At 32.8% G+C, this 14,807-nt stretch overlaps 2 protein-coding genes across 3 annotated transcripts in view; both read left to right on the top strand.

Moving 5' to 3' along the window:
* Positions 1-5,994, top strand: part of fras1 (Fraser extracellular matrix complex subunit 1) — a 212,828-nt gene extending 206,834 nt beyond the window's left edge. For both annotated transcript variants that reach the window (XM_058069763.1, XM_058069762.1), the window contains 8 exons: positions 1,340-1,490; positions 1,560-1,667; positions 1,741-1,900; positions 1,999-2,115; positions 2,191-2,357; positions 2,431-2,636; positions 4,327-4,473; positions 4,555-5,994. In XM_058069763.1, coding sequence (XP_057925746.1) covers positions 1,340-1,490; positions 1,560-1,667; positions 1,741-1,900; positions 1,999-2,115; positions 2,191-2,357; positions 2,431-2,636; positions 4,327-4,473; positions 4,555-5,109 — 1,611 coding nt within the window. In that variant the 3' untranslated portion in view covers positions 5,110-5,994. The remainder of the gene's footprint in view (positions 1-1,339; positions 1,491-1,559; positions 1,668-1,740; positions 1,901-1,998; positions 2,116-2,190; positions 2,358-2,430; positions 2,637-4,326; positions 4,474-4,554) is intronic.
* A 5,730-nt stretch (positions 5,995-11,724) lies between these two features.
* Positions 11,725-14,807, top strand: part of bmp2k (BMP2 inducible kinase) — a 30,112-nt gene continuing 27,029 nt past the window's right edge. Inside the window, exon 1 of the mRNA XM_058069545.1 lies at positions 11,725-12,529. Coding sequence (XP_057925528.1) covers positions 12,385-12,529 — 145 coding nt within the window. The 5' untranslated portion in view covers positions 11,725-12,384. The remainder of the gene's footprint in view (positions 12,530-14,807) is intronic.

Genomic DNA, 14,807 nt, shown 5'->3' on the forward strand with positions numbered 1-14,807 from the left:
TGGGCTATGACGTATCATGGTTGTGATGTTTTGTGTTGCAACATTTTATGTTATGATGTCATAGTGTCATATTGCGATTTTTCTCATTATGACGTTTTAGGGTTATGACGTTTCATGTTATGGTGTTTCATTTTACAGCATTTTGTGTTATGACTTATCATGGTTGTGATGTTTCATTTTACGGCGTTTTGTGTTATGACGTATCATGATTATGACATTTCATTTTATGACATTTTGTGTTATGACGTGTCATAGTTGTGATGTTTCATTTTATGACATTTTGTGTTATAATATATCATGGTTATGACATATGGTTATGACATTTCATTTTATGACATTTTGTGTTATGACGTGTCATAGTTGTGATGTTTCATTTTATGATGTTTTGTGTTATGACATATCATGGTAGTGATGTTTCATTTTATGGCGTTTTGTGTTATAATATATCGTGGTTATGACATATGGTTATGACATTTCATTTTATGACGTTTTGTGTTATGACATATCATGGTTATATTTCATTTTATGGCATTTGGTGTTATGACTTATCATGATTGTGATGTTTCATTTTACGGCGTTTTGTGTTATGACGTATCATGGTAGTGATGTTTCATTTTATGGCGTTTTGTGTTATAATATATCATGGTTATGACATATGGTTATGACATTTCATTTTATGACATTTTGTGTTATGACGTGTCATGGTTATATTTCATTTTATGACATTTGGTGTTATGACTTATCATGGCTGTGACATTTCATTTTATGACGTTTTGTGTTATGACGTATCATGGTTGTGATGTTTCATTTTACGGCATTTTGTGTTATGATATATCATGGTTACGACATATGGTTATGACATTTCATTTTATGACATTTTGTGTCATGATGTATCGTGGTTATATTTCCATTTATGACGTTTTGTGTTATGATGTATCATGTTGTGATGTTTTATTTTACGGCGTTTTGTGTGATGACGTATCATGGTTGTGACATTTCATTTTATGGCGTTTTGTGTTATGACATTTCATGGCTGTGACATTTCATTTTACAGCGTTTTGTGTTATGACATCATGGTTATGACATATGGTTATGATATTTCATTTTACGGCGTTTTGTGTTATGACGTGTCATGGTTGTGATGTTTCGTGTTATCTGGTTTTGTGTTATGACGTTTCATTTTACAACGTTTTGTGATACGGCGTACTAGTATGGCTGTGATGTTTCATGTTGCGACATTTCATGTTACAACGTTGGTTATGACATGTTTATGACGTTTTGTGTCGCAACGTTTTTGTGCCGCTCCGTGGTCCTGACAGACTCTCATTTTTTGAACCAGGTGCGGGACTCGGCTCAGTCCTTCCTCACCGTTCAGGTCCCGCTTTACGTGTCCTACATCTACGTGACGGCACCCAGAGGCTGGGCTTCTCTGGAGCACCACACGGAGATGGAGTTCTCCTTCTTCTACGACACCGTGCTCTGGAGGACAGGTCCTGGCCCAGTCCTTGATCTGGATCTGTTCTTTGCGGTATCCCGACTCCATCGTTTCCTGTTTGCAGGCATCCAGACCGACAGCGTCCTGTCCGCCAGACTGCAGATCATCAGGATCTACATCCGCGAGGATGGACGTCTAGTCATCGAGTTCAAAACACACGCAAAATTCAGAGGTGGTTTCCCGAAAACAAAACCAGGACCTTGTTCTCAGTGAAGACTTATCGCTTGTGTTCCCGACTTTTCCAGGCCAGTTTGTCCCAGAACACCACACCCTGCCTGGACACAAGTCCCACCTCCTGGCACCAGACCACCTCGGAGGCATCGAGTTTGACATCCAGCTTCTGTGGAGCGCTCAGACCTTTGATTCTCCTTACCAGTTGTGGAGGGCCACCAGCTCCTACAGCAGGTCTGTGGGATCCATCGGTTCTTGGTTCTGGGTCTTCGCCAGATTGTTGCCACAAAGTCGAAAGCATAGAAACGTCTTGTTTGCTCTTGCGTCTACAGGAAGGATTATTCCGGGGAGTACACCGTCTTCTTGATCCCTTGCACCGTCCAGCCCACTCAGCCTTGGATCGATCCTGGGGACAAGGCTCTGTCCTGCACGGCTCACGCTCCGGAGAAGTACTGCCCCCCCCTAAAGTAGCCAATTAGGTCATTTGAGGTTCTTTGTTTTAATTTGACGCGTTTCCTCTTGAGGTTTTTGGTGCCCATCGCCTTCCAGCAGACCAACCGCCCCGTCCCGGTGGTCTACTCCTTGAACACAGAGTTCCAGCTGTGCAACAATGACAAGGTCTTCATGATGGACCCGGCTTCTGCTGACGTCGCCATGGCCGAGATGGACTACAAGGGCGCCTTCTCCATGGGTACGGAGCAGCTAGCGGTGTTTCCTTCAATGATCCGTTCAATGACCCCCCCCCAACGACCCCTCCTCCACAGGTCAGACACTGTACGGCCGCGTGCTCTGGAACCCTGACCAGAACCTGAACGCGGCCTACAGGCTGCAGCTGGAGAAGGTGTACCTGTGCACCGGCAGGGACGGCTACGTTCCTTTCTTCGATCCCACGGGGACGCTGTACAACGAGGGGCCGCAGTATGGATGCATCCAACCCAACAAGCACCTCAAACATCGATTCCTGCTGCTGGTATTCATACTTGGAGACGCTTTTACTCCATGGGACTCCATATTGTATTTCAAGATGTGTAGCGAAGCCTGTTTTTTTTTTAACAATATGTCAGGATATTCTTATATGGGATATTCTTATGGGACTCAAACATGGTCATACGTATATACAGTCCCACTTTAGCATCAAGCTAGGTCAGATCAAGATCCCACAAATAGTCCGCAGAGCGCCAGGCGGTGATTTAAGATGTGTAGCGAAGCCTGGACTTTCAAAGCAAGTCAAAAGTTAAAATCAAAAGTTTAAAAAGTTTTTAAAATTTTTGTTTTTAATTCTTGTAAAAAAAAATTCTCATTAAAATACGACATTTTTCTCATAATATTTTGACTTTATTCTCGTTAAATTAAGTTTGGGGGAAATTTTCCAATTATTTCAACAGTTTTCTCCTAATTCTGAATTTATTTTAAAATAAGTTAAGAACATTTTTTTGTTTTTAATTTTTGAAAAAAAAAATTCTCATTAAAATATGACTTTTTTTCTCATAATATTTTGATTTTATTCTCGTTAAATTAAGTTTTGGGCGTTTTGGGGAATTTTTTTAATTATATCAACAGTTTTCTCCTAATTCCGAATTTATTTTTAAATAAGTTAAGAATTTTTTGTTTGTTTTTTAATTCTTGTAAAAAAAATCTCATTAAATTATGACTTTTTTTTCTCATAATATTTTGATTTTATTCTTGTTAAATTAAGTTTTGGGCATTTTGGGGAAATTTTTGAATTATTTCAAGAGTTTTCTCCTATTTCTGAATTTATTTTAAAATAAGTTAAGAACATTTTTTTTGTTTTTAATTCTTGTAAAAGAAATTCTCATTAAAATACGACATTTTTCTCATAACATTTTGATTTTATTCTCGTTAAATTAAGTTTGGGGTGTTTTGGGGAAATTTTCTAATTATTTCAACAGTTTTCTCCTCATTTTGAAGTTATTTTTAAAAAAGTTAAGAGCGGTTTTTTTATTTTAATTCTTGTAAAAAAAATTCTCATTAAAATATGATATTTTTCTTGTAAAATTTTAATTTTATTCTTGTTAAATTAAGTTTTGAGCGTTTTTGGGAAATTTTCCAATTATTTCAACAGTTTTCTCCTAATTCTGAATTTATTTTAAAATAAGTTTAGAACATTTTTTAGTTTTTAATTCTTGTAAAAAAAAAAATCTCATTAAAATACGACATTTTTCTCATAACATTTTGATTTTATTCTTGTTAAATTAAGTTTGGGGCGTTTTGGGGAAATTTTCCAATTATTTCAACAGTTTTCTCCTAATTCTGAATTTATTTTAAAATATGTTAAGAAAATTTTTTTAGTTTAGTAAAAAAAATTCTCATTAAAATACGACATTATTCTCATATTATTTTGATTTTATTCTCGTTAAATAAATTTTTGGAAGTTTTTGGGAAATTTTCCAATTATTTCAACAGTTTTCTCCTAATTCTGAATTTATTTTAAAATATGTTAAGAAAATTTTTTTAGTTTAGTAAAAAAAATTCTCATTAAAATACGACATTATTCTCATATTATTTTGATTTTATTCTCGTTAAATAAATTTTTGGAAGTTTTTGGGAAATTTTCCAATTATTTCAACAGTTTTCTCCTAATTCTGAATTTATTTTAAAATAAGTTAAGCATTTTTGAGAAATTTTCCCGTGTTTTTTAGGACCGCAAACAGCCGGACGTGTGTGACAAATACTTCCACGATGTCCCCTTCGAGGCCAACTTTGCATCGGACATCCCAGACTTGAACCCGATGGCCGCCATGCCGGGCGTGGACGGCTTCACCATGAAGGTGGACGCTCTCTACAAGGTCCGAGAATCTCCCTGTCGACTTTAGCTCTCGTAGGAAGTTGGGAAAGTCACCGCTTCCTGTCTCTTTTGTGACTGACAGGTGGAGGCGGGACATCAGTGGTACCTACAGGTGATTTACGTCATCAGTCCAGAGTCGCGCTCCAGTCCCAGGATGCAACGCTCGCTCGCTTCGACGCTGAGCCGCCCCAAACGGGACCTGGTGGACCGCAGCGGGCGGCTGACGCTGGACGAGTCGCTCGTCTACGATAACGAAGGCGACCAGGTGAAAAACGGCACCAATATGAAGTCCCTCCGGCTGGAAAGCGGACCCTCGGGTACCTTCACCGCTCACGTGGGCGGCTCGGTGGGCGGAGGCGTAGCCGCACTCACTTTACTGGTTCTGGTGCTCCTGGCTTCCTGTTTTTTGCTCCGTCGCTGCCGCCGCTCGACGCAAAAATCCCGAACGGCGAAGAGCGAAAAAGCGTACGAGGAGTACCACTGCCACACCAAAGTGGAGGTGTGCATGGACAAGAGCGTGGAGAAGAACTTCAGCAGCAAACGCTGCACCGTCACCAACATCAACGCCGCCAACCGCAACCAGGACGCCGGCGCCAAGGTCAAACAAGTCAACCTCAACGCCGGCACCGAGGTGTGACGAAGAACTTTTTTTTTTTTTATCAAACGAAAAAGGTATTTTCTTACATCCCGCGACATTTTTCCTCACGTATTTTTGTACCACGTCGAAAAAAGGGAAGCGCACGTTTCAAATGAGCACGGCGGCGTTAGCGTTCACTTTCGTTAGCGTTCACAACTGGGCTACCTCACGCACGACAAAACATGGCGTCATCCGCTTCAACGTCTGGGTTTATCCGCACCGGAGCGGGTACTTAAAAAAAAACAAAAAAAAAAACGTTGTCATAGTAACGGGGGTGTCCAAACTTTCTCCAGCGAGGCCCGCAATGCTGAAAAATTCTTATTAAAAATTTCAAATTTCATATTTTAAGAAAAAATATCAAATCAAATCAAATGCACTTCTGCCACCTTGTGGTCGTTTTTTGGTTTTAAACTACACTAAACGTGCTCGCTTCTATTGTGGAGTTCCATCATCACCTCTTTGTGCCTTTTTTCCCCATTTTTTGCTGCTTTTTTAATTTTTTTTAATTTTTCTACAATATATTTGGTACATTTTCTTCTTGTGATATTTTCCACTTTACTCCCATTAATTTATTTTAAAATAAGTTTCCAATTATTTCAACAGTTTTCTCTTAATTCTGAATTTATTTTAAAATAAGTTAAGAACATTTTTAGTTTTAAATTCTTGTAAAAAAAATTCTCATTGAAATACGACTTTTTTTTTTCTCATAATAGTTTCACTTTATTCTCGTTAAATTAATTTTTGCGCATTTTACGGAAATTTTCCAATTATTTAAACTGTTTTCTCCTCATTCTGAATTTATTTTAAAATAAGTTAAGAACATTTTTTTTAGTTTTTAATTCTTGTTGAAAAAAAAATCTCATTAAAATACGATATTTTTCTCATAATAGTTTCACTTTATTCTCGTTAAATTAAGTTTTGCGTATTTTAGGGAAATTTTCCAATTATTTCAACTGTTTTCTCCTCATTCTGAATTTATTTCAAAATAAGTTAAGAACATTTTTTAGTTTTTAATTCTTGTTAAAAAAATTCTCATTAAAATACGATATTTTTCTCATAATATTTTGACTTTATTCTTGTTAAATTAAGTTTTGTGCATTTTAGGGAAATTTTCCAATTATTTCAACTGTTTTCTCCTCATTCTGAATTTATTTTAAAATAAGTTAAGAACATTTTTTAGTTTTAAATTCTTGTAAAAAAAAAATTCTCATTGAAATACGACTTTTTTTTCTCATAATAGTTTCGCTTTATTCTCGTTAAATTAATTTTTGCGCGTTTTACGGAAATTTTCCAATTATTTAAACTGTTTTCTCCTCATTCTGAATTTATTTTAAAATAAGTTAAGAACATTTTTTTTAGTTTTTAATTCTTGTTGAAAAAAAATTCTCATTAAAATACGATATTTTTCTCATAATAGTTTCACTTTATTCTCGTTAAATTAAGTTTTGCGTATTTTAGGGAAATTTTCCAATTATTTCAACTGTTTTCTCCTCATTCTGAATTTATTTTAAAATAAATTAAGACATTTTTTTTTGTTTTAAATTCTTGTAAAAAAAATTCTCATTGAAATACGACATTTTTTCTCATAATAGTTTCACTTTATTCTCGTTAAATTAATTTTTGCGCGTTTTACGGAAATTTTCCAATTATTTCAACTGTTTTCTCCTCATTCTGAATTTATTTTAAAATAAGTTAAGAACATTTTTTACTTTTAAATTCTTGTAAAAAAAAAAATTCTCATTGAAATACGACTTTTTTTTCTCATAATAGCTTCACTTTATTCTCGTTAAATTAAGTTTTGCGCATTTGAGGGAAATTTTCCAATTATTTCAACTGTTTTCTCCTCATTCTGAATTTATTTCAAAATAAGTTAAGAACATTTTTTAGTTTTTAATTCTTGTTAAAAAAATTCTCATTAAAATACGATATTTTTCTCATAATATTTTGACTTTATTCTTGTTAAATTAAGTTTTGTGCATTTTAGGGAAATTTTCCAATTATTTCAACTGTTTTCTCCTCATTCTGAATTTATTTTAAAATAAGTTAAGAACATTTTTTAGTTTTAAATTCTTGTAAAAAAAAAATTCTCATTGAAATACGACTTTTTTTTCTCATAATAGTTTCGCTTTATTCGCGTTAAATTAAGTTTTGCGCGTTTTACGGAAATTTTCCAATTATTTCAACTGTTTTCTCCTCATTCTGAATTTATTTTAAAATAAGTTAAGAACATTTTTTTTAGTTTTTAATTCTTGTAAAAAAAAATTCTCATTAAAATACAAAATTTTCCATTATATGACTGATTTTATAGAAAGTGAAGATACATTACTTTTTACTGTAAATTTACGATAAAAAGTCACAAAAAGTCACAAATTTACGATAAAAAATTCATAAATTTACGTAGATTTTAACATCTTTGTACCGCAAATTTACGATAAAAAGTCATACATTTATGATTTAAAAAAAATCATAAATTTACGATAAAATGTCATAATATTACAAGAATAATTTCAAAAATTTACAGGTAAATTACAAGTAAATTTACAATAAAAGTAGTACATTTAAAATTTTAAAAATCATAACTTCACAATGAAAAGTCGTAATATTACAAGAATTATTTCATACATTTACAAGTAAACGAAATGTAAATTTACAATAAAAGTTGTAAATTTACGATTTTAAAAAATTCTTAAATTTCCAATAAAAACTCAAGAATAAGATTAATTTCATAAATGTACAAGTAAATTACAAGTAAATTTACGAGAAAAAAAAAGTTGTAAATTTGCGGTAAAAAGTCGTAAAATTCTCATGAAATTTTGACTATTTTATAAATCTACAAATTCTAGTAAATGTATGACTTTTTAAAAAATCTTAAATTTCCGATAAAAACTCATAATATTACAAGAATTATTTCATAAATTTGCAAGTAAATTTACGAAAAAAGTTGCAAGTTTACGGTAAAAAGCCGTAAAATTCTCATGAAATTTCGACTATTTTATAAATGTACAAATTCTAGTAAATGTATGACTTTTTAAAAAATCTTACATTTCCGATAAAAACTCGTAATATACCAAGAATTATTTCATAAATTTGCAAGTAAATTTACGAAAAAAGTTGCAAGTTTACGGTAAAAAGTCGTAAAATTCTCATGAAATTTCGACTATTTTATAAATCTACAAATTCTAGTAAATGTATGACTTTTTAAAAAATCTTACATTTCCGATAAAAACTCGTAATATTACAAGAATTATTTCATAAATTTGCAAGTAAATTTACGAAAAAAGTTGCAAGTTTACGGTAAAAAGTCGTAAAATTCTCGTGAAATTTTGACTATTTTATAAATCTACAAATTCTAGTAAATGTATGACTTTTTAAAAAAAAAACTTAAATTACCGATAAAAACTCGTAATATTACAAGAATTATTTCATAAATTTGCAAGTAAATTTACAAAAAAAGTTGTAAGTTTACGGTAAAAAGTCGTAAAATTCTCGTGAAATTTTGACTATTTTATAAATCTACAAATTCTAGTAAATGTATGACTTTTTAAAAAATCTTAAATTTCCGATAGAAACTCGTAATATTACAAGAATTATTTCATAAATTTGCAAGTAAATTTACGAAAAAAGTTGCAAGTTTACGGTAAAAAGTTGTGAAATTTCGACTATTTTATAAATCTACAAATTCTAGTAAATGTATGACTTTTTAAAAATTTTTACATTTCATATAAAAACTCGTAATAATACAAGAATTATTTCATAAATTTGCAAGTAAATTTACGAAAAAAGTTTACGGTAAAACTGTGAGCCAAGTTGAAAGTACTGTGCTTTATCCTGCTGAGGATGATTGAGTGACACAAAATATGAATCAATCAAGTGCAATTATGACATCATCGTGTTTCCTTCTCGTTTTTATCGTTTGAAGCCTCGCTCGAAACATTTTCGACACATTTCGTTCTCTTTTATTGCCGTCCCGTCCATCGCTAGCACGCTTCCAACCAAGTGCCATTCAGTATTTCACAAACAATCGTTATGACCCCGCCCAGAACTTCCTGTAACCAATCAGAAGTGTCGCCTTACTGACAATGACTTTATAACAAAGCACATTTTTCTAAGCCGCCGTTCCGCCCAAAGACGCCCGTTTTTGCTACTCAGCCTCTCGTGTCGTTACGATGTTTTTTTTAATTTTTTTTTTATGCTATTATGTTTTACCACTTGAGCCTTTTTTGGGGGTTTGTTTTTTAAAATTAATATTTTATGCTACTGATGTGATGACTTCATTTCCTGCTGAGACGCTGCAAAGCAAACCCACGCAAAAATGTCACTTTGTTTCACTTCCTGTGTGTGTTTTTTTTTGTTTTGTCCCCCCCCCCCCCCCCCCCCCCCCCCCAAACCGTGTGCCTATCAAAACCACTCCAGAATGAAGCAATTCTGGGAAATTACATTATATTTTTGGTGCTATGATGATTTTTGATGAAATTACCCACAATGCTACTGATTTCAACGCCTGTATTTGGTGCCTTTTTTTAGTCAATAAAGAAAATATGAAAATCCACACAGGTTCATGTCTATTAAGTAGATATATTATTTTTATTTATTTTTTAAATATTGTATATTAAAATGTGAATATTATTAATATTTTTACACGTAGAAAATATGGAAATCCTTATGGGTTCATGTCTATTAATCAGATATATTATTTGTATTTATTTTTTCTTTATTTTTCTTTTAGTTTTTTTTAAATAATTATTATTTTTTAAATTATATATTAAAACGTGAATATTATTAATATTTTTACACGTAGAAAATATGGAAATCCTTATGGGTTCATGTCTATTAATCAGATATATTATTTGTATTTATTTTTTCTTTATTTTTCTTTTAGTTTTTTTAAAATAATTATTATTTTTTAAATTATATATTAAAATGTGAATATTATTAATATTGTTACACATAGAAAATATGGAAATCCTTATGGGTTCATGTCTATTAATCAGATATATTATTTGTATTTATTTTTTCTTTATTTTTCTTTTAGTTTTTTTAAAATAATTATTATTTTTTAAATTATATATTAAAATGTGAATATTATTCATACTTTTTATATTTTAAAAATCTGAAAATCCCCACAAGTTTGTTAAACAAAATGTTATTTATATTATTTTTTTTATTTGAAATAATATATATTATAATTTAAATATATATTTTTTATAATGATTACTACGTTTTATTTAAAAAAATTAAATCCCTACAGGTTTATGTCCATTAAACTAATATTTTTTTAATTATTTAAAATATGCATCTTATAATTTTAATATGATGTATTTTAAATAATAATGTGTTATTATTTAAAAGTCATGTCTATTAAACAAATATATATTTTTATTATTATAGAAAAAATATTTTAAATCATACACTATTAAGTATTGAATATTGAAATGACTGAATAAGTTTTTATTTTCAATTTTTATTGCTTTTGTTTTTTCTTTTATCTGTTTTCATTAATTTTATGATATTTTTCCATTTTATGTATATTTATAATACAATAATTTGACATTATAAAAGTACACAATAAAAGTAGGAAAAAAAATAACACAATAAAAACATAAAAAATTTATAGGAAAATTTAAAAATTTGAAAACAAACTGCAAACTTTAAAAAAAAATCAACTTTACATATTATTGCATATTTTATTTAATGGATTAATAAGAGTTTTTATTTTTTTAAATATTTACTAAGTAATACAATAATTCTGATAATTTCGTACACACTAATACAATAAATTTTGGAATCTTATTTTAAATTAACATTTTTTTTAAATAATATTTATACATAATCTTATGTAAATAATAATATTTTTATTGGTTTTGTAAGTATTTCATTTGAACGCAACAGCCCTCCATAGAAATGAAGCCATGGTGGTGTAGTTCCGTATTACGGCCACCAGATAGCAGCAGTCACCCGATGGACGGATCTCCAAGGATAACAATGTGTGTCAAAGAGGAAAAAGAACCCCCCAACCCCCTCCAAAAAAAAACATCCTCTCCTCGCCATGTCGTGCAGAAGCAGGATGTGTGCACACATGGAGGTTGAGTCGTTAGATCACGTGACACCCCCCCACACACCCCCATCTCTTATGTAATGTCACACATGTGCTCCCCTTCTTCTTCTTCTTCTTCTTCTTCTTCTTCTTCTTCTTCTTCTTCTTCTTCTTCTTCTTCTCTGACCTCATTATGTAGACCATCTTTTGTTTACACTGGGCCTGTGGTTTAGTGCTGCTCAAGTGTAAAACACTTTAGATTATTTATTATGCCCACATTTTGACTCTGGAACGGACTATTTCTAATTACTTTCTTCTCAATGAGGGGGATTTGTTTCCCAAACCAAATAAGGTCAAAATTATGTTTTATAAGAAGTATTTGTGACACAAACAATGTGTGACGTCATGAATTATTTGTGTAAACAACATATATTATTTATTATGTAGCCATGTTTGTTTATTAGTTTGCTCTTGTAACAAAACAACGCTACGGGGGCGTGGTCAGAACAAGTAAAATGGGCGTGGTCAGGTCAAGTCAGGTTCCCGCTGTGATTGGCTAACCAAAGGTACCGCCCCCTCACATTTTTACTGTGGCCTCCATCATTGAGGAGTCTCCCTGACAAGTTGAGCCAAGATGGCAGAGGGGAAGCGAGGAGGTGACGCCGCGGAGGAACCAGCCCCAAAAGCCTAAGGCCTTGCCCGAGGAGGCGCTTTCCCGTGCGGCTGTGTTTTTTTTTTTCTCCCTGACCCGGTGACCGCTTGACTGGTTCACCCGCTCGCTCTTAGTGTAACTAGCATGTTAGCTTGCTAGTTAGCCTGCTAGCAAGAGCAGTGCTTCGGTGCGCGTCGCAGCGGCGTGGCGACCCAGCGACGCTGGAGAACGACTGGGTTGGATTTATACCCAGATATCGGAAGCTTTTTGGGCTTTAATTGACTGAGCTGTGCCTCCGTAGTTTTTTTTCTTGGAGGAGAGTCCCGTACGAGTTAGCCCGATGTGTCTCACTAGCTAACCAGCGCTTACGTGTTGTTGTTGTCACCGCCAAGGTGGACGCTGTCACGCGCACGACCCGTGCGACCGTGTCGGTGGCTCGTGGCTTTCCCGCCGTGGCCGAGCCGAGACGCCATTTGGATGCCGAGAGCGAGAGGCTCCATGCCGGGGAGACGAAGATAGGAGACGCCGCTGCTCACTTTGACTGACTTCCTCCTCGGGACTGAGAATAAATAAAAAAAAGGGGGGCAAAATGAAGAAGTTTTCCCGGATGCCGAAGTCTGAAAGCGGGGGGCTCGTAGGGGCGACCGGGTCTGGCTCCGGGCTCGGCGGCTACGTCGGGAAAGTGTTCGCGGTCGGCCGGTATCAAGTCACCGTGGAGGAGCTGGTCGCTGAGGGTAAGCTAGCACGGACACACCCGTCTAACAACTCCGTCTCTCACACACACTTTTGATAACTTTGCACTTTTTTTTAGGGATGTAGCATTCCCAAATAAGGAAGCATGTTGAACTTTGACCCTTTTAGGCACAGCAGTTTATTTAATGAACACGTTTATTGGACACGCTTAGGCACGTCACATGATCCTGGTTGTGTGCTAATGTGGAAAAAAAAGATGAGGAAGTGGAACATGTCAGTGTTAAAACGTTTTTCCATCGGGGGCCGCCTACAGACAAACGAGAAACCCGTTCGCATGTCGATGAAGTCTGGCGAAGACACAGTGTGACCCGCAAGGTATGCTTGGTAACTTAGTGGACGGCATGCCTTGCGGGTTGTGTGTGCTCCGAACATGGGGCCAGTGAACAAAAATTAAAAAATATGATATAATGAAATATATATATTATTTATAATATTTACATTTTATATTATGAGAACCCAAGTTGTATTATTATATTCAATAAATTTTCTTGTATATTTCTTTATATATAACAATTTTATGAAAATGTGTATGTGTTTTATTTATATGTATTAATATTTATTTATTTAAATGACCCCCCCAAAAAGTGCATCATTTTTTCTAATAAGCTGTCTATTCTAAGAAATATTATTAAATATATTTCTTTATACATAACAATTTTATGAAAATGTGTATGTGTTTATTTAGATTTATTAATATTTTTTTTTATTTAAATGACCCCCCCCCCCAAAAAAGGGCAACATTGTTTCTAATTGTGGGAAAATAAGCTGTTTATTCTAAGAAATAATTGAATTAATTATTAAATATATTTCTTTATACATAAGAATTTTATGAAAATTTGTATGTGTTTATTTATATTTATTAATATTTATTTATTTAAAAGACCCCCCCCCCCCGTCCCCCAAAAAGTGCAACATTGTTTCTAATTGTGGGAAAATAAGCTGCCTATTCTAAAAAAAAAAAAAAAAATTATTAAATTATTTAATTCTGAAAGGAAATTGGTAGTAATAGTATAATAATTAGTTGTATACATTTTTAAATGAACATATTTACAAGAAATAATAATATATAACTAAAATAAATATATTGTTTTGTTATAATTAATATTATCTATATATCATTATATGTACCAATTTTAGGAAAACATTTATTGTATTTCTTAATATTTTTTTATTGAAATTCAAATATTTATCCACCAAACTGTAACATTGTTGAATATTGTGAGAAAATAGAGTGTATTTAAACAATTTTTAAAATCTTTAATAATGGAATTAAAAAGGCAGTAATAGCAAAATAAAACCTTAAATATATTTGTTCATGAAAATATATATATTTTACTTTTTCACTGGTTCTTTTAATATGATGACAAAATAAGCTGTTATTATTTTATTTGGCATTTTTAAAGATATTTATGTATTTTTAATAAAAAGTTATAAAAAAAAAAATAAAAAATAGTATAAAAATTTTTATAAACTTTTTTTTAAATTTTTTATAAAAAAATTTATAATTTTTTATACATTTTTTTACATTTTTTATAAAAAAAATTTATATTTTTTTTACCAATGTAATATTTTAATTAAAATATTGTGAGAAAATAAGGTGTATTTTTATGAGAATGAAGCTGGGATAATCAGTCACTATAGTCAGTAATAGCGCAAGAATCACATTGTTATATTACAGGAATAAAATTATAATTTTACTAGAATGTTATGACTTTTTTCCCTCCATAATATTAAATTTTTTCGCTTCTCTTGAGCTCTTTTATGACAGACGTATGAAACATTGATGGGAAATGATGACATGAAAAACATGGAAAAAGGCACGTATGGAACGCCATTATATTCAAACACGCATCGTAAACATGGCGCTGGAAACCGGTTCCCGCTCACTTCCTGGTCCTCCCGTCAACCGCCCTTGTCACGTGCTCATGCGACTCGACAGGTTTTCGTCAGGGAAATCTACCCGGCAACTGTAAGCAGGAGTACAGTTAGAAAGTTCTCAGTCCGGGTTAACTGAGGGGACTGAGTGGGGCCGCACGGCGTCGTAAAGGTTCAATAAAATAAAGACGGTGCGAGGCTTGGGTCATGTGACCTCGCCGGCAGGTGGAAGTGGCAGCCTGTCACCAGCAGCTTCCCCTTTTTTGTGTCTCAAAATACTATTGTCTGACAGCCTGTTAATTGGCTTCATTTAAGTGTATTCAACATACTTAGTTTTTTAATAACATTTTTTGATTTTATTTTAATTCATTCATTTATTTATTT

This window comes from Doryrhamphus excisus, chromosome 4, assembly GCF_030265055.1.
Source record: "Doryrhamphus excisus isolate RoL2022-K1 chromosome 4, RoL_Dexc_1.0, whole genome shotgun sequence".
Lineage (NCBI taxonomy): Eukaryota > Metazoa > Chordata > Actinopteri > Syngnathiformes > Syngnathidae > Doryrhamphus > Doryrhamphus excisus.